This window comes from Ambystoma mexicanum, chromosome 3q, assembly GCF_040938575.1.
Source record: "Ambystoma mexicanum isolate Mex_15411 chromosome 3q, UKY_AmexF1_1, whole genome shotgun sequence".
Classification (NCBI taxonomy): domain Eukaryota; kingdom Metazoa; phylum Chordata; class Amphibia; order Caudata; family Ambystomatidae; genus Ambystoma; species Ambystoma mexicanum.
Window position 1 is genome coordinate 880,268,752 of NC_090926.1, and position 27,313 is coordinate 880,296,064.

Sequence of the window (27,313 nt, forward strand, 5' to 3'; positions counted from 1 at the left end):
GCGAGGGCTGAGCCCTGGCAAACACCATCGCAAAAAGTAAAGCGCCGGCCGGACCATGCAATATAATAGCATTTATTCCGACCTCCCTCGTCCTAAAGATACTGGTGCCCTGATGCCGCCTTCAAGCATCCGGCGCCCCTCCTATGGCCCCACGCCACAGGAAGCTGGAGCCTGGCGGCATTGCAGCTGTGTCAGATGGTGACACGTTTCTCTCACTTCCTCGCATGAGCGGCACAAACCGCACACCGGCTCTTGGCTCACACTGAGTTGGAGTCTTTCAAATGCAAGTTGCCTTCTTGTGGGAAAATGCTTTTCATGTTATGGCTCCCGCTGCTTCTCGCCACATGTAAGCAGCTTGATGTCAGGATCCGCCCACCGCCACTGGCTTTCAGCAGCTCGTCCCCTGCCTCAGATAAATCCCATTTCTTTTCTGTTTCAGGTGACCCCCAAGGGCTGGCCATGAACGGTAAGTCACTCGCATCTGCTGTGCCGTTTATCGTTGTTAGATTAAGTTGGAGGGAGGCTTAATTTAAATGATAAATCTTGATTATACACATGGGATGTAGTGGGAAACTCAAGTGGCCCTGAAAAAAATGTTTGAAAGTTGCCTTGTATTTCACACCCTGCAATCAAACACAACGAGCAAGCCCAAACCCTTTAAGGAACGCTGGGGCGTGCTTCGTCCCCAAGGAACTTTTGGCAGAAATGGGTTCAAATGATTCGCTGTACAGTGCAATTTTTCATACATAGAGATTAAAAATAGTTCAAAGCACTAGTTAACATAACTGATAGAGCTGGTGTAAAGATGAGTGCATGGTAGAGTGGATGGTATGTGTCGTAGCCCCAGTTAGTACCACTGATAGACGTGGTGTAAAGGTGAGTGCAGCTGGTGTAAAGATGAGTGCATGGTGGAGTGGATGGTAGGTGCTGTTGGAGTGATGAGCACAGGTAAACAGGCTTAGCTCTGCTGGTGTAGAGATGAGTGCAGGTGAACTGGCTTAGCTCTGCTGGTGTAGAGATGAGTGCAGGTGAACTGGATTACCTCTGCTGGTGTAGTGTGTGGTGAGCTGGATAACCTCTGCTGATGTAGAGATGAGTGCAGGTGAACTGGATTATTTTTGCTTGTGTAGAGATGACTGTGGGTGAACTGGCTTAGCTCTGCTGGTGTAGAGATGAGTTCAGGCGAGCTGGCTTACCTCTGCTGGTGTAGTGTGTGGTGAGCTGGTTAACCTCTGCTGATGTAGAGATGAGTGCAGGTGAACTGGATTATTTCTGCTTGTGTAGAGATGACTGTGGGTGAACTGGCTTAGCTCTGCTGGTGTAGAGATGACTGCAGGTGAACTGGCTTAGCTCTGGTGGTGTAGAGCTGCTTTCAGGTGAGCTGGCTTACCTCTGCTGGTGTAGAGTGCAGGTGAGCTGGCTTACCTCTGCTGGTGTAGAGATGAGTGCAGGTGAACTGTTTTAGCTCTGCTGGTGTAGAGATGAGTGCAGGTGAGCTGGTTTACCTCTGCTGGTGTACAGTGCAAGCGAGCTGCTGGCTTGCCTCTGCTGGTGTAGGGGTGAGTGCAGGTGAACTGGATTATCTCTGCTTGTGTAGATATGACTGCTGGTGAACTGGCTTACCTCTGCTGGTGTAGAGTGCAGGTGAGCTGTCTTACCTCTGCTGGTGTAGAGTGCAGGTGAATTGGCTTAGCTGTGCTGGTGTAGAGATGAGTGCAGGTTAACTGGCTTACCTCTGCTGGTGTAGAGATGAGTGCAGGTGAAATGGATTATCTCTGCGTGTGTAGAGATGACTGCAGGTGAGCTGGCTTTCCTCTGCTGATGTAGAGTGGAGGTGAACTGGCTTAGCTCTGCTGGTGTAGAGCTGCGTTCAGGTGAGCCTGGCTGGTGTCCAGTCAACTGGTCGACGACAAACTGGTCGACTGCAATTTGGTCGACACCATTTGGTCGAATGCCAAATGGTCGAATTTTTTTTTTTTTTATATATATGTGTGTTTTGTGGGTTTTCGTGTGGGGAAAAAAATAAAAAAGAAAAAAAAGGGGGTTGGGGGGGACCCCCCCCAAAAAAACCAAAAAATGGGTAAAAAAAAAAAAAAAAAAAATTCGACCATTTGGCATTCGACCAAATGGTGTCGACCAAATTGTCTGTCGACCAAATCTTTTCGACCATTTGACTGGTAACCAGCCGCTTACCTCTGATGGTTTAGAGTGCAGGTGAGCTGGCTTGCCTCTGCTGGTGTAGAGATGAGTGCAGGTGAACTGGCTTAGCTCTGCTGGTGTAAAGATGAGTGGATGTGAGCTGGCTTACCTCTGCTGGTGTACAGTGCAGGTGAGCTGCTGGTTTACCTCTGCTGGTGTAGAGATGAGTGCAGGTGAACTGGATTATCTCTGCTTGTGTAGAGATGAGTGCAGGTGGTCTGGCTTAACTCTGCTAGTGTACAGTGCAGGTGAACTGGCTTACCTCTACTGGTGTAGAGATGAGTGCAGGTGAACTGCATTATCTCTGCTTGTGTAGAGATGACTGCTGGTGATCTGGCTTAGCTCTGCTGGTGTAGAGATGAGTGCAGGTGAGGTGGCTTACCTCTGCTGGTGTAGAGTGCAGGTGAGCTGGCTTACCTCTGCTGGTGTAGAGATGAGTGCAGGTGAACTGGATTACCTCTGCTTGTGTAGAGATGACTGCTAGTGAACTGGCTTAGCTTTGTTGGTGTAGAGATGAGTGTAGGTGGGCTGGTTTACGTCTGCTGGTGTAGAGATGAGTGCAGGTGAGCTGGTTAAGCTCTGCTGGCCATCATTGACGGTGCTGGTGTAGGAGTTAATGTAGGGTGCTCGCCTTAGCTTTGATGCCCCTCACTTGCTTATGAAAAGGTGAATGTAGGTGAGTAGTCTTAGCTCTGGTGCCATTCACTAAGTGATGGTGTAGGAGTGAATGTAGGCGAGTCCCTTTAGCTCTGGTGCCTCTCGCTTGTGTAGTGGCGAGTAGAGGTTTATGAAATTGCAGTTTTCATTCTGTAGACAGAATAGCGCATTTGGAGAAAAAAACTGCTTCCCTCCCCCATTGCACCTGCTGTGTGAACATCAGTATTTTGGTGTATCCGTGCTACTTTTTGTTATTTTTCAATAACCCCTGCTAACATTTTGGCTATTTTGGATGCATGAAACATTTTGGCCTCCAAATTGAATAAAATGTACATTGTAATTTAACCCACACATTGGCAATCTATTTGTACTACCTAATGTGGCACTGCAGAATCTCCACCACAGTGAAACTATGGGGGGATCTGATAATTCTGCTCAGACCCTAGACATCAGATCCACCCCTAGAGGTGAGTGCAGGAGAGTTTTTCTTAGGTCTGCTGCCTGTCACAGAGAGTGATTGTATTGAGGTGAGTGTGGGTGAATTGCCTTAGCTCAGGCGCCCATCACTGGCAGTGCCAGTGTAGCAGTGCTTGGGTGAGTTGGTTTAGCTCTGGTATCTATCACAGGCAGTGCCTGTGCTGAGAGTACGGGTGAGTTGTCTCCAGTGCTCATCAATGGCAGTACTGCTTTGTGCCACTCATTTGCATCTGTGGAGGGTGAGTGTAGTTGAGTTGTCTTAGGTCTGGTGACGCTCACTTTCTTGTGTAGGGGTGAGTGTCGGTGAGTTTTTCTTTGGTCTCAGTCATGGGCTTCATTGACAGTGCCAGTCTAGTAGTCAGTCTAGGTGAGTTGGCTGCTTAGTGTTGATGCCCATCGCAGAAAGTTGTTGGAAAATCAACCGCAGACTCTTCAGGATGATTGGTACGCGTATTTAATGGCAATCGGCAAAGCAACATATGGAGACTTCACAGGACAGGACAGAGAGCCCACGGCTGAACGAAATTTGGCACAGCAACCCCCCTTCCTGGGTGTGCAGGAAGGGAACGTTTGGCATTGCATGTTATAAGAGGCAACAATGTTTCAGCATGATAGTCACGGTTCTCAGAATGCAATCCATAGACATTAACAGCTTTCTCACACCTGGGTGAGCAAACCTTGCAACTAGCAGACGACATTCTATGATACATTTGAGCAACTCCACAGTGCATGTCGCTTCCATGGTTCTCACAAAGTTTCATTAGAGGAGTTCCAATTTAGAGTTCATCCTACATTAGGATGGTTGACTCGCACACAGCCTTCCGCAAAGCAACCAAAACCAGGTTATTTGTCTGATAGCGGAGCTGGCACTTGCGAGCAATTGGTAGACAGTTTGCTGTCTACCAATTGCTCACATCCTGTATTGTACTTACCTGATATTGTTCTGCTTAATAATGTTGTAACTATCTACTCTAATGTTTAACTAAGAAACCCACGGTTGGGCCACTCCCAAGGTAACCCTGAACCAAGTTTACTCACAATCACTTGTAAAAGCGCCTTAATGCCTCTCGGCTGTAGCGCGCTCTACAAATTAAAAAAATAAATACTGTTGCTAATCCTACTCTCTAAAGCCGCTTCGACTGGGGAGGCGGCACGCTAACGCATGCTTAGTTTTACCAAAATGGAAATACGTCAGGAGCGAGGACGATAGAAATGGGCAGCATTTCACTATACTCTATGAAGCGTCTCTTGAGATGGGCATTGGCACAATGACATAGGACAAGGCATTTAAGGCAATATGGCAATGATTAACATGAACGACTAAGCCTATCTAGCAAATATGGGTGAGTTGTCTTCCCACCCATGCCCATCACTGACAGTGCTGGCGTGTAGGGGTGAGTAAGGAGAGTTGTCTTTGCTACGGTGCCACTCATTTGCTTCTGTAGAGGGTGAGTGTAGGCGAGTTGTCTTAGGTCTGGTGCCACTCACTTGCTTGTGTAGAAGTGACTGTGGGGGAGTTGTCCGAGGTCTGGTGCCCATCACAGACAATGCTGTTGTAAGGAACCACAGTATGGCTTGTTTCAGTAATTCCATCCGTGTATTATTATAGAGGAGGTGGGGATCCAGGAGGGGCTCGAGCAAGCCCAAGCTTTGTTCCTGACACCCGCCTGACCTAGCATTGAGTCAATTGGCCCTGGGGCCTCAGCCTAACCCCCCAGCGCCCCAACTTGGTACCTCACCTCGAGTAAATAAAATGAAGAAATGAAAGCTTACTTTGCCTGACCTCCCCCGCCTCCCAGCAGGGATTTCTGTTCCTCTCTGAGGGCTGCAGTTGGAGGACTGTGCAGTCCTCTCCTCACCTGCCTGTGAATAAGAATGTACGTGAGCAGAAGCCATGCTGCAACCTGCCAGCCTCATTGAACAACTCTGGGACTACTCTACTTATAAAAAGGGACCTGTCTTTGCCTTGCTTTTCCCCTGTGGATAATGGCTGGAGCTCCACTCGTCACAAGGACAGCTGACCTTCACAGAGAACTGGACATCGAGATGTTGGACGAACATCTAGCAAAGCTGAGCAAGAACTGGATCAGAAACCGAATCCTCTGATCAGGAGACTCACTGCCACCACTGCAAAGCCTTTCAACCGCTACCCGCAGCCCATCATGGGGAAAAGACCCTGTGAATCCAGCCTAAATGTGAAAAGTCACACAGACCATGAAGAAATCCAACCCATGACAACACACTCAACCCGAGTAATGAGGCTCAAACCTCGGTAGCCAATAATCACAGCTGATGGATAAAATCTGTCAGCAAGAAGAAGAAAGAAGGCGGGCCTTGCTTTTTACACCTCCTTGCTCATGTGCTGCAGAAAGCTCTGGAGGAGCAATTATGTCCTCGAGGGGGCTTCCGTGTGTACATGAAAGCCCCCTGCTGCTTCCTCCTCAGCCTGTGAGCATCGGCCCCTTCTACAGATCGAATCTTTTTAGGGTCTCGCCTCTCCACATCCCTCCCTCCCCCCAGCCCTATCCTGTAGCTCATTTTCATTGTTCTTTTAGAAACCCAAAAAAAGAGTTTGCTTTGTCGGACTTCACATATTGAGGCCATGAGCTTGTCAGCAGTTCCGTTTTTTGCTGCTGTGTCTTGAAGGTTTCGCTGCATTATAATTAATACCTGCAGTGTTCATTCAGGATGATGAAAGTAAACTCTACATTATATTCTTTTTGGATTTACATATTTTTCTGGTTGGTCTATAATCTAAGATTAATAGTTAAGGTCTTTAAATCTGAAACTAGCTCATATGTGCTTTCATTCCAACATGCCCCTTTCAATTTTGGCAATACTAGCCACTCCCTGTTTTTTTCTTTGTATTTTGGGACTTGTACTCCATGATTTCACCATAATGAATCAAGAGCTACAATTCCCAAAATGCCAAAAACGGGACTAGAATACAATCTTTGGAATGGATTGGAACCTTTTGGCAGACATCTTTGGTGGCTCCAGAAAAATCAGCTCAGGCCAATTTTGCTGAGATCTGTTTTCCAGTTTTGGTGCTGCAGGGCATTAAGTATTATTCCCCCACCCTCCCTCGATCTATTATTGTCCAGGGGTCACCCCTGCAGCCCCCAGTCTCATGGTAAAACCCAGTCATTCCCTCCCGAGAGCCAACACCCCCTCCAACCTGTCCCCTGTCAACTCCCCCCACACAAACCCCCACCCTGCCCCCGTATTGTCTACTCGTTACCTCTGTCTGCTTTGGCGGGACCTCTGCCTTCTTCCTAACTCTCCCTGTCATTCGGAGAAATACGGATGTGACAATCCCGACAGGCCACTGTTCAAATTAACCAGTCTGTCGGGAATGAGTCCTTAAGATCCATTGCTGGTTGCTGGCTCGGCTCGTGTTTGGCCCTAAGAGCCAGGTCAGACCTCTGGGCTTGGCTCTGCCCAATTGGTGAAATCTCTTACTCTCCCACCTCTACATTATTTTACTTGACACTGGTTATCCCTGTGGAGCATTAGTACTGAATTCATGGTGTAGTCTACTGTGTAGGTTTTTTGTGCACAGGCCATTTTGTCAAATGAAAAGGAGCAGATGATACATTTGCACTTCAGACAACTAAGGAACAAACATTAACGCAGTTTACAGAAGGGTATCTGTTGACAACACGAGTTGGGTAGAGCACTAGAATGTGCAGATCACTACGCTGATCATTGTAATAAGTTAGTAGATCCTTCTGCCGGTCAGGGGTTCTTAGAAGATGGTGCTCTTGCGAGGTTTAGAGTGGGTCTGGGTAAGAGCTGAGTCATCAGGGCGCTGGCTCAGAGATCTTATTGTTAACTATGTAATTTAGATTGGACTCTTAAGAATAAATGAGAAATCCTGTCACTTCATGTTAAGGGTGATTTATTAACACACTTAAGCCGACACGTGTTTTGACCAAAATGGGTCTTTTTCAAGGCATTGGTGAGAATACAAGGTAAACTGTACATTTGCAGTAGTAAGCAAACAACCGAGTGGGTGGAACCAATGTGTTTTGGATCGAGGTAGGGTGTGAGGGTTGGTGATAGTGTGACATATGAATATAGGTATGCCGTTTTGATGCATAAGCATGTTGATTGCATTGCATTGGTGGTTGTGATTGTGGTGACAATAAGTGAACAAAATGTACATCAGATGAGATGGATGAGACAATGCATGAAATTGCAAGTTGTTACAGTATAATACATGTTGGCATGAATGAATACGCAGTTATAGCAGTGGGAGCAAAATGCACAAGTCAAATGAAGGGTAGCACCAAGGAAAAGGAGGAAGAAAGAAAAGATGTTATGTTAGTACAGTGCGGTATGAGGACCCGGCCAGTTTGGGCCAATGGAATTGTATGTGGTGGGGTATGTTCTCTTACTGTGTGTTTTGAGCACATAGATATGAGGTGGTTGTGAGCTCAGCGTGGGGCTCTGGGTGGTTAACCTGTGGAGAAAAAGTACAGATAACTAATGTAGATGTTAGGCCAGTAAGTAACTAGCTGTCAAGCATAGATACTGTTCTCTGCATGACGAATATTCGATGGAGGTGCGTCAGGGAGCTATTGAGGTAAGATGTGGTGCTGTATGAGCGTGTGCTGGGAGGGCAACAGACGGGCCTATGACGGAGAGTCAGGACATGGGTGCTTAGAGAACACGATCAGGAGTTGCCATGGGTGATTCCAGGGAGCGGTCATGGTGGTGTAGGATGGTGTTGCAGCGGCTGCTGCAATGTCTGCAGAAGTATTCAGGATACAGTGCGCATACCGTGCGTGCCCAGGCAAAGGTGAGAGTTGGTAGGGCAAACACGTGGGGCCACCACATGGGAGAGAGGCAGTGGGGATTGTACAGGGCCGCGATTGATGGGCAGTGAGTACTGGGGAGCATGTAGCGGTAAAAATAAATAAACTGCACGTTTATTTCTTCGTACATGACAAGTGTCATGCATAGCGGGTGAGTACCTTGAGAAGTTTTGGTGCAGTAAGTAAGAGGCAACAACAGGCCTGAGCATTGGGCAGGGTGTGGGGGCATGGTAGAGGCAGGCTGGTGCCCGTGTTAACGCTGTAGTCAATAGTCTTGCCAGAAAATGAAATACAAAGGCCAGTTGGCATAATTCCTGCAGTATGAGGGAAATGCGGGAAATAGATGGTCTGGGAGGGCAGCTGAGCAGGTGATACTGGGCAGGCACTTACGTGAAATAGTGAGAAGGGGTTCTCGTGGGTGGTCAGATGCGTGGTCACTTCTGATTGGTTCATGGTCTAGCCTATGGGAATGGGCCCCTTGATGACATCATAGTGCTGTGGAATGGAAATGATGCTATCAATTTTGCAAAATATCGATTGGAAATCTGGATACTTTCTCGTGGCCCTAGCTGTATACACTTCCATTGACCACATGCTAGCCCCAAAGGCCATACTCCAAGGCTTACTCCAAGGCCTCAGCTTCTTTCTATTCTCACCTAGAGATGACCAGGGAATTTTTTAATTTTGCCTCACAAACAATGTTTTCTTGTTCAACAGTACTTACTACCGACAAATAAAAGGCATTGCGATGGGTGCTAAATACGCAACGGGAGTGGCCAATCTTTTCATGAATCACTATGAACAAGTTTTTGCTTTTGCCAAACCAGACTTACACTGCCACATCTACAAATGGTATTGGTACATTGACGATGTACTGATGATCAGATGATCTGATCTGGCACATCAGACCTGCTGTTAAGATTCAACGAATACCCTAATACCAACTCATTTGGCATTCAACTGCTACAATACCATTGATTTCCTAGACATCAGAATTACAATTGACAGTGAGGGCCTACACACCACAATTTACAGAAAACCAACAGAATTTAACTCAACACTATTCACCACAAGCTGCCATGGAAAGACCTACATGGAGAACATACCCAAGGGAGAATTTATTTGTGCGAAAAGAAACTGTAGCAATGCACCTGGGTACCAAGCAGAGACTTAACACATAAGACTTTAGTGATAATGAAGATACGATTCCAGGCCCCAATTGGTATTGACTAGCAACTTGTTATGCCATTCTTCCTTCATAACGAGTGTCCATGATCTGTGCCCAAACCAAACCCAGCCATTGAAACACTACATTTATACATAAAACCAAGCTTAGTCGGATCGTCCCATAAATCTTGGAGCCCAATGTTTACTAGCGTGCTTTTACCATTCCTAAACCACAGCAACTGCTTTCCTCCCAATCTATTCAACATCTCCATTAATTCTCTGTACAATGCAAGCACCTCCGATTTCCAAATTCGAAGCCTAGACAACGCTAGTTGGAACATGATGGAATATTCTATTTTGGTTAAACCAACCTCATAAACCACCGGAACAGAGGGTGCGCTTGATGGTAAACTAAGGAGAAGCTTTAAGAATGTGTTCTCTGCTATTTGAATAGAGGAGCAGGAAGTATGCCCCATAGTTTGTCGCCATATAGAACAGCTGGCATCGCCTGAGCCCTATAGATCTTAAGAGGGATTGACGCTGCATTACCTTCCAAACGATATGCAAGTCTCGCAATTAAACCACTATGCCGTGAGCAGGTCATGGTGCTCTTTTCAATTTGTCTGGCCCATTTCAAGTTATTGGAAAAAGTCACGCCCAGATAGTTATATAAGTCAATTGATTTCAACAAGTGATTAGACCGAATTTCGCAGCTGGCTGACGTGCCGGGGCACATATCATGGTCTTTGTTTATTACATTTTCAGGCGCAATCCTCACCCGCACACCTGGATTGAAAGATCCAATCTGTTGAAACATCTGCTCTGTTCAGTGAACAAAGGAAGACATTTGCACAGCATATGTTTACCTTACATATGTCAAAGGGTAGAAGGCCCATTTTCGAGGAGAGATGTGATGGGGTGCGGCACGGGCAGTAGAACTATTTTGAAGCACAACCCTGTGGAGAACAAGACTCAGCTTGGCAAGGCACCTTTGGGCAGGCAAATGTCGCCAAGAGCTGGTATCAGGCACAGAGAACAGATTTCCTAGCTCCACCCAGGGGCAAGGATATGTGGGTCTCAAAGTTTGTGAATTTAGAGGCAAATCAGGTACCTCTTTGCCGTGTGCAGGTCTGTGGTTCTGTGTTTCTGAGTGTATCAGAGCAAAGGAAGCCTTTTCTGGGTTGGAAACAGCTCTTCCTGATTAGCTGGCTGCCGCTCGCGGGTATGTGCGTGTGATGATCGCTAGGCAGGGCACGTGGGCAGGCGTGGGCAGAACAAACACACCCTGTCCCCCTCTGACCACCAGGGCAGGGTCTGCATTTTCAACCCTGCATGAACACGATGTAGGAGAGGAGACGAGAGAGACCATCTGGGGATGGATAAGGTAAACTACGTTACTTAACTTGAAAAAAGGTTTATTCAACAACCAAGTTACTTAAGAGTTAAAAACATGAAGGCTCAACAGCTGGACCGTAGGTATAGTCATGTATCCTCCCCTCCTCCCAAAAAGGGGCCCCATCTCGCAGCCATATTTCTTTTTGCCTACTGCGGAGGGAGACCCCCTGTACCCCACCGACACCCCCCCACCTCAACCTATTCCCTTACCCCACCCCATAACTATTTTTTAATTAATGTGTACCATTTGTCCTACCCAATTAGTTCAAAAAGATGCGGTCAAATTGGTATTAGGTCAAATTGGACAATACCCGAGTTACGGCTAGTCAGTCCAGCACTGTTTAGTTACAAATGCATTTTTTACGTTTAGTTTTTCCAGTCATTGGTTTAAAAAATAAATATTATTCCAATGAAAACATTAAAATCATGTGAAGCTTGTAAATCGTCAGAAACTCGAAACTGACTTGGTATCAGTCCTCAGCAGGTCAGTTGCCACGCTCTTTTGAGCAGTTGCTGGAGCAGGGGTCTGCCACCTTTGACTTTACAGATGTTTTGGACTACTCCCATCAGCCTTAGCTAGCCCACTGAGCGATGAGAAGTCATCAAAGGTGTAGTCCAAAAAACCTGCAGAGCTACAGGTAGGAGAAATAGGCACTATCCCTGCTGAGGCATCTCTGCTGCAGAACAGAGGGAGCGCACATGGGTATGCGATGTCTCTAAGATATTAAAGTGCTGGTACTAAACTAATATTCACAGAAAAATGTGAGGACGGGACATGAAAAGGTCCTAGCACAGCCTGAAAAGCGTAAGTAACTAAGGAACCTTTAAAAGAGGCGTGCCAGTGTGTTGTGATGTTGCTTAGTGCATTGGTAAGAGATGGCATGGAACACTGTGAAGGTGTTTGGAATGTTTGCCTATGAGCTTTGCCACAGAGTTCTAATGCTGTCAGTTGAGCCTGGGTGGTGGGGCCTAGTGGTCTTTTTGTGCTTAGGAGTTCATGTAACTTATAATAAAAAACTTACAAGTAACCTCAGAAGTCTGAAGAAGGTGCTAGTTAACACTGGCGACAAGGATTTTCAAGCACCTGAAGCAGAAGCAAAGGAAAGCTGGGGTGGGGTACCAGCAGAGGAAGAGAGAAAGACCACCGGGTCCCATCACCCAGGCTCAACTGACAGCAAACATTCCAAACACCTCCACAGTGTTCTATGCCATCTCATACCAATGCACTAAGCAACATCACAACACATGACGCACAATGGGACCCGGTGGTCTTTCTATGCTTAAGAGCTCATGTAACTTATAATAAAGAACTTACAAGTAACCTAAGAAGTCTGAAGGAGGTGCTATTTAACACATTGTCACTTTATCAGTGGTCTAACAGCCGTGTTCGATGTTTCAATCTCTTACTAAATACACCTGGAAAGGTTTCCCTTCTAGCAGCTGTCTGCATCGATCAGCAGGGTGTTAATTTACCCAAAGAGCACCTTCTGTATTTTTAAATGCCTCCGGGAATTGAAGGTTATGCTCTGCCACCCATCCCAAGGCTGAATTGGAAACAGTGCCAGGGCCCTAAGCCACTTGAAGCCCTGATAGCATGTGGCAGCTCCCCGAGGAGGAGAGAGGCTCCTCTCTGCTGTAAAGGCGCCAGAGATTCTAGCTTGCATGTGTAAGCTTCCTGTAACCCTCTAATGTGTTCAAGGCAGGTGCAGCATTGCAATAGCGACTTACCTTTTCCAGGTTGTCAGAGCAGGTGGGCCAGATGGTCACTAACTGGTAAAACAGGAGCACAGATCGGTTAAATCCTTCTAGCGAGATTAAATAATAGATTCCTATAACAAACCCAGCCCATGTGAAAAAGAAATTGTGGAAACAGGATTGGATTGAGACGACAGAAACAAAAAATAAACATTGTCTGTATGCCAACCCTGGAATGGAACCGAAGTGCTATGGCGTCCTCCCTAAATAGCTGTTTAGATTTCCAGATGCACTCTGGAGAGATAGATTCATGAGGTGTAGAGTGAATATCTATATGGAAAATCAGACAATGGCTGCAGCTTTAGGCTTGGTGTGAATACTATGTAAGTAGAAACTTTGAAACATGGAACCTTGTTTTGTCCCGGTCTTTCGATGATGAGAACTAGATATATGGGCAGGTCCATTATCGGAAGACTGGTGGGCACTGTTTTTAATAGGTGAAAATCTATCTATGGCTATAGCTTTAATGCCATTTTTGGATGAAGTGTTTTACCAAACCAGCACCTGCCCGTGAGATTATCATATGCCCTGAGGAGTGGGGACTTCTTTTAGCATCGTGTAATTGAATATGTCTTTTTATTATGTGTGGTTTTTTTATTGTTATTTGTTCATGGTGGAAATGCATGAGTGTATAATAGTAATGAATTTTGATGGCGGGATTGTTTGGTCTGTTGGATTTGGATAGATGGTTTTAACATCTAAAGACAAAGGTGTGTAATAAACTATTAAAAAAAATAAAGAACATGTTACTCTTGAGAAGCTTCTTGGAACAATCGGAGCAGTATATTTCACAAATATCAGATAATGAAAGCTATTGTCTCATGGAACAAAAAAAGTATTAAGACTTAGAAGCTCATTTTCCTATTTACTAAAACTCATGAAAAGTGTGGTTGACGACATTTAAGCAGCGATTACAGGATACTAGGAGTATTTCTCGCCAGGGGGGGTTGGAAGGTATATTATATGCAGACAATACTTGGATTGAGGACCAACAGTTTGATGCTTTCTCTGTTGAATAAGGAACGATGGATGCACCAATTTGAGATCAGTCCTTACCGCATACTTCAAAGTGAAATGCCATGTGTGTGTTCAGACGGGTAACCTTTTGGTTTGGCAAGGGTTTATAAGCATGGGTCAGAGCACTCGGCTGGAACATTTATATCAACCCAACAATCCTCTCAATGGATAATCCTACAGAGTGGTCTAGGCAGTGCTGCCACCACTTGCCACTTCCTTCTTTCCACCACTCAAATCTCCTTTCACTGGAAGGATCACACGAGTTATTTGCTAGTATAACCACCTTCTGATCCGTCATCCTGCCTTATAACCTTCCCATCTGTGTAAAACTATACATCGTAATATTTTATTATGTCTGTCTGTACTGGCGTTACATCAGTGCCATCCAATCTTGCAGACACAGTGCCCTTCCATTCAACATCTGGTTCCACGTATCTTTCAATGCATTTTACGTGGTACTGCAAGGCACTCAATTTTGGGATTGCTCTGACAGCCCTAACTTTCTCCTGGTTAGATCTTCTTTGTGGAAGCTCTTCGCTCTCTTAAAATAAATATAAAATACAAATGCCATTCAACCAGTGATCGTATCGGAAGACAGCAAGAAGAGTTGCTATGGATAAGACGCGCTGTAGTATGCCAGCTAAGTTCCTTTCATTTAGATAATCTGCATGGCAGGCTCAGGCACAACAAATTCAGAGGTAGTTTGGGATAGATTCTCCTTGGTTTTGGGACTGTCTAAGCTAATGTTTGACTTATTATTCACTTACATATTTCGACTTCAGGTTTTCAGTTGACAGGCTTCGCTCTATCAAATTAATATTACAATTATCATCTGGGACATAGTTCCTCTGTCCCCATCTGTTATGGTATAAAATATATTAAACCTCTTGGGATTTGGATACATATGTTTAAGATTTTACCAGATATTCGTCGTATGGTTTTAAAAGGGCTGTGGTTTAGAAAAGTGATTTTTTTGGCCACCACATTGAGTTATCATCAATGGCCTCCATTAATGAGGTTTGACAATAACACAGCACGTGATGAAAGTAAAACTAAAATGTATGGGAGTTGCGGGGGTGTCCCCCGCAGGTTCCATGACTTAACATTGCCACATAAATATGGCAATATTTTCGTATGGTGATATTTGTGCGGGGATATTAACATGTGCAACCCTTCATGTGTCACCACCACTCTCCAGAAGCGGTTTAAAAAAGTGACTCTCAACTGGTCAGCATGGAAATGCCTACCTACATCGTGACCAGAAACCGCCCTCCATCCATAATACCTCTTCATAAAATGACCTGAGAATCCAACGTTTCTTGCCACCCCATATAATTATAATTGGTTATTTATAACATGCTCAACATCAAAGAGGTTTCTAAGTGCAGACCCGGGATTTGAACCTGTGCTGCTGTGCGTTGGCTTGCTTCCAAGACAAGCCTGTTACCACTGAGCTATACTACCTGTGTCTTATAATTATAATTGGTCTGAAGTGGGAGATTGACATGTCCTTTGGGAAGTCCTTCCTGATTTCATGGACCACAGTGGTATATTGCCCTTAAACAGCTTGGCAAAGGAATTTGTAGTATGTGCCTCCAAATAATTAATTGAGCCTTCTGCCCATATAATATCCAAAACCTGTTCCAGGCTATCTCTCTCCTCACATTAGGTTGAATGCCAATATCTCAGATTTAGAGGCGTTAATCTTGAAGCCAGAAGAGCGCTTATAACCTTTCAAATGACAATAGGGTAGGATTTGAAATTGAAGTCTTCTGGTTAGAAAGTAATCCCAATATATTGTCTGTAAACATGTCCAACTTAAAATCATGACCTCCGATACTTGGACTCACCCTAAACCTGGCCACAAAAGGATCCACGTCCATCCCAAACAGGAAAGAGGAAAAGTGCAACCATGACAAGTCCCTATTCCCAAGCACACATACCAGAGAGATATTATTTTACTTAAATTTTAGGATATGATATTTTATTTGTATTGTGCCCATACTCAAGTGTTTCAGGGCACAACGACGCAAGGGTGTGGTACAAGGGAGGACAAAACAACGATCTTACTAGGCCCAGTGACATTTAGAACGTGCATGTGCAGGGGAGAGGGAGGGGGCAGAAGTGCAAAGGAAAGGGGAGGAGGGAAAAGTGCAGAATACGTGATCAAAACACAACAGGTTGTGCGGCTAGCAGGTGGCAAGTGCAAGAATAAAGTGCAGACAGAGGGTGTCGAATAAGTGCAGGTAGGAGGGCTGTAGGGATGCAGATACAGACCCAAGTGCAGGGATTGCCAGGAGGCAGTGTGGGTATGCAGCTGGGTGGGCAGGGATCTGAGCCCAGAAATCAGAGGGCAGCCAGGTGCCCAGTGCAGGCACAGGCAGAGATCAGCAGGGGAGAGAAAGGGAGAAGGCAGAAGCAAAGAGGAAGGTGTTGAGGTGCTTCCAGAACTGAAGATGGTGCTCCTCAAGTTTAAGAGTGGTAGGGAGGCTGTTCCAGAGGGAGGCCCCAGCCGAAGAAAGAGATCTACCCACAACTTGTTGCTTGGAGAACGGCTGACCCTGAGTTGTAGGTGGAGGAGCAAAGAGCTCGAGTAGGAAGGTATTTCCGAAGGGAGAGTTGAAGGTATTGAGGACCCAGGCCCCAGAAGGCCTTGTGGACAATGCAAAGGATCTTGAACTTAATCCTTGCATCCACTGGGAGCCAATGGAGAAATATCAGGGCTGGAGGGATACGATCCCTGGGCTTGAGGCCAAGGACCAGTCTTGCGGTCCTGTTCTGGATGAGTTGCAGAGGGCAGAGAGTAGAAGCAGGTAGATTTAGAAAGAGGCTGTTGCAGTAGTCCAGACTAGAGAGAACCAGGCCTCTAGAGACAGTGAGCTTCTGGGGGAAGGATAGGAAAGGAAGAATACCTTTAAGGAGGTGTAATTGGTAGTTTGACTTCTTAGAGATGTGAGGAGAAAAGGAAAGCGTGGAGTCGAAGATGACCCAGAGGTTCTTAGCCTCACAGAAGGTAGCAGGGAGAGGGCCAAGGGAGGCCGGCCAGAGAGTGACAGGAAATGAAGGTGCAAGGGTGCCGTTGAGGATCTCTGTCTTTCTGGAATTAAGGCAGAGGTCATTGGTGGCACAGTGCTCCTAGATTGCAGACAGACAGTCAGAGAGGAGAGAGGGAGTTGCAAGGGAGCAGCATAACTAGTCAATGCCCACTTGAGTAAATGTATTCCCAAACCTATTCTGGCCACACCCATGCCCTAGAAAGCTCGAATCCAACAGGTTGAAAGCTTTCACTGCATCCAGAGAAAGCAACACAGCATATGTCTTTCTCTTGTTCATAGCTTTGACCAAACGAGGGGCCTGCTGTAAACTCAGTTTTATGGTTAAGCAATATAGCTGTCCCTTTATCACTGTCAGCTTCAGTAAATGTCTACTTAGAACCAGAGAGCTTGTATTTATCCTCCCATTCCTGCACAGATGTTCCGAGACCCTCTGTCTCCAGGTTCTTCAATCTTTTGAATCTTGAGGCCAGGCAATGCCATTACCCCTCACAACCACTTTAAAGGCATAACCCAACACATCTGGATACCTCATTCCCCAAATTTCTGACCAATTAGTGCACACCACTAGTCCAAATTTCAGAACAGAGGATAGGTGTGTAATTATTTTTCCAAATTATAGGCTCCTTAGAGAAGCGTTATCTCTGGGGAAGAAGGAGCATTATCAGAAACAACTAAAGGACAATTATGGGTCGATTGCTCCAAAGGGCAATTTCATAACTGTATGAACCACATATCAATGCTGAGGTAGGCTTGATGAGCATGCAGGGAAATGGTGTCATCTCTTTCTCCACCATGTACATGCCTCCAAATGTCAGAGAATTGATATTTCTGGATATCCAGAAAGTATCTAACATGAGACCCAACCAAGGGGTTCTAGCGATAGACTAAATTGAAGTGCCCTGCTGAAAGCAAGTTGCCTTTAGTAAAATCCATAATCTGGGGCATTAAATCCGCCAGGAAGGGGGTGAGACTAGAGTTCTGAACATAAAGGGAACCCGCAGTGATACAACTAGAATTGGGTCATTCTTGTGTACCCTGACCTGGTACCTGAAATCCCTGATTAACAAAACTACCACTCCAGCTGTCGCACTCGAGGAAGAGGAGTGATGTTGTGTTGCAACAACCTGAAGCGTGAATGGAAATGATCCCTTCTTTCTAAATGTGTCTCTTTTATGTCTGATAGGGACATGTGCTTGGGAATTAAAGAAGTCTTCCTGGTAAGTGCCAGAGAAGGGATCTGTGAAGCCTCCATCACTGCAGTCAGGGAGTGCAACTGTGGCGGCAGATGAAAGTAATCAAAATAGGTATCAATAGCTTTGTTCCTGTGTTTCTTAGGGGGCATATGCGCTGAAAATTGCAAAAGAAGGCCAAAGGTCCTTTCGAAGGACCATCTTGACGACCAGTGAAGACCAAGCACAAAGGAAGAGGGTGCCACAGACAGGGGAGCACCCATCTAGTAATAGCAGAAAGATTCAGAAGTCTCTTTTAAAAAAAGCTGGCATAGTTTCCAACAAATGTAGAGCAGGTGGGGTTCACCAATCCATCCATGTTTGGGCCAGTGGTCTGCTGAGATGGAGAGATGCATGTCTTTGGAGAGGTGGATATATAATGCCAGAGGCTGTCCTCACATGTTTCAGAAAGTGTGAGGCAAGTGGGAGGAAGCAGGGTGAATTATGAGGTTCGATTAACTGGGCTGCTTTTCGCTGGCCGATGTACCTGCTTAAACGAGGCTGAAGCAAATATGTCCTAGCTAACCGCCATGATTTTCGAGTTGGTAACCGCGGTGCAATATGTGTGCTGGGCGGATGACAGGCCAATGGCTAACCCGTAAGTAACTCAGTAGGGCCTGTCCCTGCTCGGACTGACTTTTTTATACCAATCAACTGCTCTAACCGCTGTCCCAGGAATGTTGTGAACTGTATCCTGTTAAGAAGCCAAGCAATGGTATGTGTTAGCCGATTATGTTTGTTAAAAATCAATAACATTTTTATATTAAAAAAACGGAGAGCAGATAGCCACAACTCCAACGCGTCTCATTACGTGTCTGGAAGTAAATTGGTGGTAAATCTGCCAATTAACTGCCAAACTGTTTTACTTTCACTGCCACTTGGTTGTGGGGCAGTACCACAAGATTACAAGTGGTGGCAGGGCAGTGTAAACTCCCAATTTCTGGAGTCTATAGGACTCCATTGTGATTTCTGGCGGATTTGCTGCAAGATATTCTTTGCTTGAGGTGAATCTTCCACTTTACACCTAAAATCGGAATTTGGCGGTGCGGTAAAAGTGGCACCAATTCCATTATCCACAAAAAAAGTTGCAGAATCGGAAGTGCAAATACATCTTCAATCTGCCGCTAATACACACCCAGTACTCCCGTTAGATGGAATGCAGACCAAGTCCTTTGGGCTTTATCGCTCCTTCACTCCTCTCGCTGAGCTCCTCAGATGGTTACCAAAGCACAGACAAGAAAGGACTGCTCTTGTCATGATTTCATGACCGGCCTGGCTGCTCGTCCCAGACCCCAGAGGCTCGGCATTGCAGCACATGTAAATGCTGCATCTAAGGGGCTCAGTCTACAACTCTACCGTGTAAACCCACCTCATGGGCAAGATGTGGACCTGAACCTCCAAATCTCACCCCTTGCTCCTCCTGCCCCAATGGGGCTGCACATCATTTCCCCGTCCCCTCACTCCCACCTGAGTGGCTCCCAGGGCCCAGCACCTCTATGCCTCACATCTAAGCCACCACAGTCATGCAGTCATGGATAAGGCGGGACACCAGCAGCCAAGCCGTGGGCCAGGAATACCCGGAGCCGGGGCCACACCATCTCAGGTAAGTGTTATGCAAAAAGAACCGACTGCCCCACAGCTACCAATCCAGCCTTCTAAGCGTCTGTTCGGTGCATGGCCACCATCTTCTCGCCTCATGATTTCCCAAATGGTAGAATCGGGTGCCCGATAACAAATCCAGTACTCCTTCAAACTCTGCAGGCTTCTGTTTAGTGGCACATCGCTACAGCATTACAGGATCACCAGTGGAGCAGCAGCATTAGGTGGCCATTAAAGCACTGTCCCTTAAGGACCACAGGAGCTACAAAGAAGCCAAAGCCGGTAGGCTACCTCTGTGGGACTGAGCATGGGAGGCCCCAGGGGGCTATGAAAGGCGACATAAAAGGGATCCCAAACAAACCAAATTCAATCAATCCTTAATGTTTTGGGCACTAGTGAAAATGCTGTAAAAAAATGAAAACCTCTTTTAACATTAAATTGTCAGCTGATGGCTTGGTACTGTAGTTAAATAAAATAAATTACGTAACTGGAGCCTTCTGCAACCCAGATCCAGCAGAGGTTTATTTTCTGAGAAAGGCCTAACGTACTCTCTACAGAGGAAGTTTGGCATGAGTGACTTTAGTCCAGTGGTAAAATATATCCACGTTTCCCTGGAACCGAAAGTGAGTAACAAGTAATTTCCTCTTGACGCTGAGCCATTCAGAAGGATAGCTCCATATAAGGCGGCAGATTCTTGCAATATTCAGAGATCCACGGGTCATCACAGGGTTCCTTCATCTCTGTCTCGCGGTCCACCGAGGGTGCATCAGGCTCTTCATTTTTTATGAGGTCCTTGAACTGCGAGCTGTTTCTTGTTATTTCTTGGGTTGCGTTTTTGTGCATGGATCCTTTGAGAGCTACTACCCTGAAGGAGCTTGGCGAGTTCCTTGCATCCGTATCCCTATTTATTTTCTGTCTCATCAGGACTTCATTCCTTATCAGGAACTCTTTGGCCACTGCTCTCCTTCTGATGTCTTTGTCATGCTTGGCCCGTTCTTTCCCAATGGTGTTTCTCAGTATGACTTCATCATCTCTCTTTTGATAGTCAGTGTTTCTCACAAGCCTGGTGTGGACCTTGTAGCGCATCATTATTTTTCCGGTGTCGTGTTGGTGGCTTCAAGGGGTGTGTTTCGATAGTCTCTGAGCATCCTGCACAAGGCTTGATGGGGGTTCGTAGCATAAATGTATGACCTTTGGATGGTCGTTTTGATCGATGCCATAAAGCGCTCTGCCATCCCGTTGGCTTGGGGCCACCTGGGTGTGATTTTCTGATGGGTGAAACCCATGTGCTTTGTGAATGATGTGAAATTGTGCCCATTGAATGGGGGCCCATTGTCTGACTTGACTGTGTGGGGTATGCCACATTCACCGAGTACCTTGTCGAAGACGGCAACTATCTGGGGGTATGCTGTTGTCGCCACTTCCTTTACGATGGGGAATCGCGAGTACTCATCAATGAATACTATTAGGTAGTCTACCGACTCCATTGGTCCATAGAAATCGATGGCCACCCGGTCCCACGGTCGATGTGGTATGTGTGTAGCTTGCATTGGCGTGGGGGCTTTCGGCCTTGTGGTGCATTGGCATGGTAAGCAGCTTCCCTTCACCCAGCTGTCCACTAGCGAATCTATGAATGGGAACCCGACATTACATCGTACCTGTTTCTTCGTGTTATCATCCCCCCCGACGTCCGTAGTGTGCTGTTTTTATGACTTCAGCTCTGTGTGTGGCAGGGATGACTAGTTTGCAGCATTATTGAGTAATCCCTGACCACTAGTTTGTTGTGTATTTTTGCTAGTCTCTCTATTTCTTCTTTTCAGACCCCTCCTGACTCATGAGGGTATGGCGGTAGTCCCTCCACTTGTTGTTGTTCATGAGGGCGATGGCTAAGGCCATGGACGGGTCAGCTGCCAACGCAGTTGCAATGGACTCCAGCGAAAGTGCGGGTGGCAAGACGTTGGCCGTGACGTAATTGATGTATTCTGTGTCCTCTTTCCTTGCCATTGGGGCGCCTGTCGGGTGGTGTGAGAGTTAGTTTTGGTCACCCCCCAGTCTGTGGATGATTGTAAAGTCGTTTTCCTGCAGGCGAATGCCCCAATCCTGGGTGGCATTTTCTTGCAAAGGTTCCCAAATAGAGAAAGCAAATCCAGATGGTCGGTTACCAGTGTGAACCTCTTGCCGATGATGAAATCATTGAAATGCTCACACGGCCAGTCCGCAGCAAGGCTTTCTTTTTCAGCCTGGGAGTAAGCTGACTCTGTGTGTGAGAGGGCCCCGCTCGCGTAGGCGGCTATGTGCCTGGGGTACATATCTTCGCCACTGGTTTGGGCGAGGATGGCGCCCAGTCCTACTAGGCTGGCATCTAGAATGATCTCCGTGGGATCAAAATATGCAAGCCGTTGAGCTTCTGCAAGTGCCTTTTTGATGATTTCAAAAGCAGCTTGGCACTCTTCAGACCAGTGGAAATTGGTGTCCTTTTGTAGAAGCCTTCTCAGAATTTTGGTGTGGGTCGCGTAATGCGGGATGTATTTGGCACAGTAACCAGCCATACCAAGGAACGATCTTACTTCTGCCACCTGGGTTGGAGCTTGCAAGTCAGTGATGGTGTTAAATTTATCTGGAGTCATCCCCTTGTCTGATAAGATATGACCGAAAAACCTGAGTTTCTTCTTGCTGAACCTGCATTTATTCAGATTCAGTGCAGCGTTGTGCAGAGCGGTGCAGGTCTTCAGTAGGGCCGCATCCTGTTCTTCCTGTGACGTGCCGAAGACCAGGATGTCGTTGCTGTAATTTAGCGCCGATTTGATCGAGCGGGTGACTTGCCTGATGGCCTCCTGGATAATTTCCGCTGTGGAGGAGATGCCAAAGTTCAGTCGGCCGTAGCGGAAAAAGTCCCTCATGTGTGGCAAAAGTGGTGATACTTCTCGAGTCTGGGTGTAGTTCGGGCTGGTGGTATCCCTGCACAAGGTCTAGTTTGGAGAATGTGATCGCTCTATTCAGCTGGACTATCGTATCCTCGAAACACAGGCCTGGGTTTCGTTCTCACTGGATGGCTGTGTTGGCCATTCTCATGTCGGCATGTGGCCCTCTCCCTTTGGGACAATTACTAGCAGTGAGACCCATGGGGTGGGTCTGGTGGCAGGTTCTATGATTTCTTTTTGGAGTAGGTGGTCCATCTCCTGTGAGACAGCATTCTGAAGGTGGAAACCCACTCTCCGTAGGTGTTGAGGGACTGGACGTATACTTTCATCTACATGTAACTTGACAAGTAGTCCTTTGAGCTTCCTGAGCCCCTTGCATAGGTCAGGTAATTTAGTTTGAATGACCTCTTTCGTGGTAGCGCCACATCTCTCTGGATTTCTGCTGATTGTGCATACAGTTTCTCCATTGCCTGCTGGTGCTGTGGTCGACTGGAACACCCGCCCTCCTAGAATCGGAGGCCGATGAATCCAAGGCAGCTCGCTGTGTGGTAACTTCATTGGGCTTCTTATGACATGGATGGTGTCAAAGATTAGCCCATTGTGCGTCAGTCTTCTCTGGAACTGTCCGATTGAGTGTAGGGGCAGTGCCACGCCCCACTGGAATATCCTCGCAATGCTCTTTGAGAGTTACAGTCTCTCCGGGATCTATAGGAATTCTTGTTCCCACATGATGTTCATCGTGGCACCCAAATCGATCTGGAAGCAGTAGAGTCTGTTCCCCACATTGACAGAGATCCTGGGTGCTTCTCTTGCCTCTCGATCATATTGGATGAGGTTGATGTATTTGTCAGGTTGTGACTGGTCATATTAAGCGCCATAGTCATATTGGTAGTTGTGTTGTTGCTTCCCATAAAACTGATGTGGGTGCGGGTGCTCATCATATTCATCACCATAACTGCCAGACGGGTCATACTCCTGGCTCGGGTTTTGGAATGGCGTCCCTTCCAGCGCCCTGACATACCTTCTTTGGCCTTGGTAGTGTGCTGGGTTGAACCTTGGCGGGGAAGACTGAAAGTGGGGGCTGGCGGTTGTAGGGTCTCCCCTGTGGTTGAATGTTTGTTCAGGGTGTCGGAAATGGTCTCCCATCACTGCAGACAGATTGAAAATGTCCTTCTCTCCCGCAGTTGGAGCCCTTTTGCGTAAGGGCAGGGCAGGTCCCGGAGTGCATGAAGTTCATACCACACTGGTAGCATTGTCTGTGTGTCCTGGAAGGTATCTGGCTGCTTGGTCTTCCCATGGGCATCTCCCGGTCTCCAGGTCTCCGTGGTTGTGGTTGATCAGGGAGGCGTAGTAATTTTTCTCTTCTATGGGTATTGTCGTCACAGTGGTTTTAATTTCCCCGTCTGCCAGGTTGATGAACATGTCACTCCGCACGGGGGATTTATCTTCACCGGCCGCTTTGACAAAGTTGTTAAAGTCCTCCACCCACTCAATCTTTCTTGGCCGTTTGTCACTCTGTGGCATCAGTGTGAAGGGGAGTGGTTTTTGGAGTAGGGCCACTTTGGAGGTGAGTGGCGTGGCAGGGGCCTGTGCCCCGGAGCAGACCGGCAAACCCGGACCGCTCGTTGTGACTGCGGTGCGAACTAGGAGGTTTGGGGGCTAGAGTGGTAGTAGCAGCATGTGACATGTCGAGGGAGGTGTGGGTACTGCACCTCTGGACAGTCTGTTCCATGGTGTCACTGCGCTGGTCTGTCCTTTGTTTCTTCTGTGGCTAATCCAAACTGGAGCAGGTTTTGTGCTCTGTCTCCCTTCCCTGGTTACTCTTAGGAGCTGAACACGTGATTGAGTAGCTCCTGTTGCACGGTTTGCGGGGGCAGTGGGATCGCCATGTCGGTTGACCCTCGGGATGCGACTGGTGAGTCGCTGTGGGAGATAGTTGAATAGCTGACAGCTGAAGGTCTGGGGAGGCAGACTGCCATGGAGTGGGTGAGAGGCGGGATCGCGGGTGCACCAAGGATGGAAGGGTGGTTATAGGAGTGGAAGCAGTGGTTATCACCGGCCTGGAGTCGGAGGAGTTGAGGAGACTGGTGTGCGTGTAAACACCTCGACACCAGTTGTTAGGCTTTGGCCGCAATAAGGACACACCAGTTAAAGAGGACCTTCTTTTTATTGCCTCCTTCATGAAACGTATACAAACAGGAACTGCCGTTCCACAACACATACTCCTCCCCTTCCTCCTATTCCTGCCGCTTCCCACCTGGTGCCTTGTCTGTGCCTTAAAGGCACAGTGGCTTGTAACAACACCACACCCCTTTATGCCACAGGCCTAATGGTGGGGGCTGTGTATGTGTGTGGTGGGTGGTGGGGGGCCGGCTATGTGTGTGTGTATCAGCTGTCACCAGACCCTTACTTCCAATTATGGGTTCCACAGGTTTTTTGGCAAATGCTGCCACCGCAGTGGCCAGCTGTTCTGGTGTTTCACTTTGCATTCCACCATTGCCTTCGCTTTTGATGTTGCCAGGGCAATTGAGTCACTCTGCCTCCTTTTGCAGTCTCACTGTTTATTTTTCAGGCCATTGGTTGTTAGATGACAGTAACCTTCTGTGTTACTTCCAGCTAGAGGGCATTCTTCTCACCCAGGGTTATTTTCTTGGCAACCTGGTTGAACAGTGCCACCTCGTGTCCCACCATGAAGGGCATGAGAGCTTCCATGTATGGATCTGCCGAGTTCTTCTTTGTTCTGCTCTTGTCTCGTCATTTCTTCCTCCATCTTGGGTAAGTTAGGATTGCACTTCCTGGTGTGAAGTCTGTTTTTCAGAAAGGTGCATTTGTTTTTAACACTTGTGTCAGAGGCGCATGTTTTCGATGACTTTGGCAGCACATGAAACGTACACATCTGAAGGATGGGCCAGAAACGTATGCATCAAGTCAGATGCACCATTAAATAGACACTTCTCCTTCTTGATCTGTCAGAGGCATTTGACTCTATGGGCCACCCCACCCTCCTATCTTCCCATACCTCACTTGGTCTTTCAAGTGTGGTATGTTTATTTATAATGTGCCATAGGCCCATGGGCAAACAGGCGCAAACAAGCAAAAAACAAAAACAGAAACAGAACACAGTCAACAAGTAGAAAAAGGCATAGAACCAAGAGTAACAATAAAAACAGCATAACAAGCTGCGCAAAATAGATACACATAAAACTAGGAATAAAAACCAGCAGGATGTGGGGCAGGCCAGGAAATACTCATAGACCCCGATTCATGGAATTATTTGGATATAAAACGGGGATTTGCGTGCCATTCTGCCCGCAAATCCCCATTCGTCAAACCGGGATTTGCGTGCAGAATTGCACGCAAATCCTCGTTTTACACACAAATTATTCCATGAATCAGGGCCATAGAATTCATTCAGGTAAAATAAAAGGTCTCAAGGAATTTCTTAAATAATAAAATAGAGCAGTCCAATCTTCTGTAAAGGCGCGGTTCATTGCAAAGTGACGGGAGGGGGGTGGGGCGATGAAATTAAAAGAACATTTACCAGCCCTCTCGAGCTTTATACAGGGCAAGGCAAGCACATTACTCTGGTTAGTAGATCTCAATGAACTTGTGATTGTTTAATGAGGAACCTCTGTTTAAGATATGCTGGATTTTTATCAAATAAACATTTTTGTATGATAGGACCCTGAAATTCAGGCACTCTTTACTGAAGTTTAGCAATGTTTTTCTGTGATATATTTACAAAAGACTTCCACAGTAATTTTTTGTGCCGATTGTTGTGCGAGCGAGTATGGCACAATTATTGTCAGAAATGAATGGATGAATGTGGAAGATCAACTTTAAATAGTATGCAGATAAAAGTGTTTTTTTTATCGAAAGAGTGGAATCCAAATATACTGGCAATGTTTTCACCTTTGGGAGAACAGTGCTCGCATACCCAGCAATGGTGAAATTGTTATAGATAACAGGTAACTTAGAGAGCCTTTGTTGGGTACCAACCAGAAGGAGTTCTGTCTTGGCATCATTATTTGCCATCCAGCTTTGAATTAGATTCAAAATGCCATTCACTCTTGAATGGCATATCTGAAGCATAATCACCTGAAAGTTTAAGCAGTATTTGAGTATCCTCTGCATAATTAGCATACATAATATCCTTGTCATTTATCAAATCAATAATGGTTTTTAAGAATATTAAAGAGCGTCAGTGACAAGAAGGAACTCTGCAGAACCCCACACAGAAGTTCAGCAGGTAAGGCAAGGCCATGGAGGACTTGCAGAAACCTCTTGCTGATCTGCCAGATAAAAAAGATCTAAACAATTCAGCTTCCATCTTAGAGAAGAAAGCAGTAGAATGGACTCTATTGAATAGAATATTAAAATCACCAAGATCAAAAGCAGCCGACAGATCCAGTAATACAAGAACAGAATCTGGCCATTATCCATAATTTGCGACATGTGCGCCTTAAGGTCCAGGAGAGCAGATTCAGTGCCATGAAAGGTTCTGAAGCCAGATGGTCTGGATCCCAAATGATCCTGCTCATCAAGATGAGCCTGTGTCTGTAAATAAGCCAAACAATCTAAAATCTTCAACAGGAAGGGCACTCTCACAATAGGTCAATAATCTGTAGGAATGTTTGGAATTTTTGATGACTTTTTTAATAAAAGAATGATCCATGCTTGTTTGATACATGTGGGAACAGAATCAGATGTGAAAGAAGCATTGACAAATGCAGTGATCACAGAGGAAAGTATCAGTGCACAAGTCTTTACGACCTTAGAAGGACAATGATCACCAGGGCAGTTGTAGAGGAGCAGCCAAGTGCCCCTGCAGGAAGTCCCACCCCCTTCACGCCTATATGCTGGAAGCCAGAGAACGTGCCATGTGTGACACCAACAATTGTGACTATTCCGCAGAGAGTCTTCGAGGAAAGGTATCCACTAATAATACGTTATCTGATATATCCCCGAAGAGATGACAATCTCTTGGAGAAAGTCCCCGAAGGAATATGAAGAATGAAAGA

The 27,313-nt window shown here is 46.4% G+C and overlaps 1 protein-coding gene across 2 annotated transcripts in view; it reads left to right on the forward strand.

The window, feature by feature from the left end:
- The first annotated feature begins 207 nt into the window (after positions 1-207).
- The window catches only part of MILR1 (mast cell immunoglobulin like receptor 1), a 270,232-nt gene continuing 243,126 nt past the window's right edge, over positions 208-27,313 (forward strand). Inside the window, exons 1-2 of one of the 2 annotated variants that reach the window (XM_069655003.1) lie at positions 208-346; positions 440-466. In XM_069655003.1, the coding sequence (XP_069511104.1) occupies positions 307-346; positions 440-466 (67 nt within the window). In that variant the 5' untranslated portion in view covers positions 208-306. Of the gene's footprint in view, positions 467-27,313 lie in introns of both variants that reach the window. The other variant, XM_069655002.1, reaches the window with a different exon arrangement.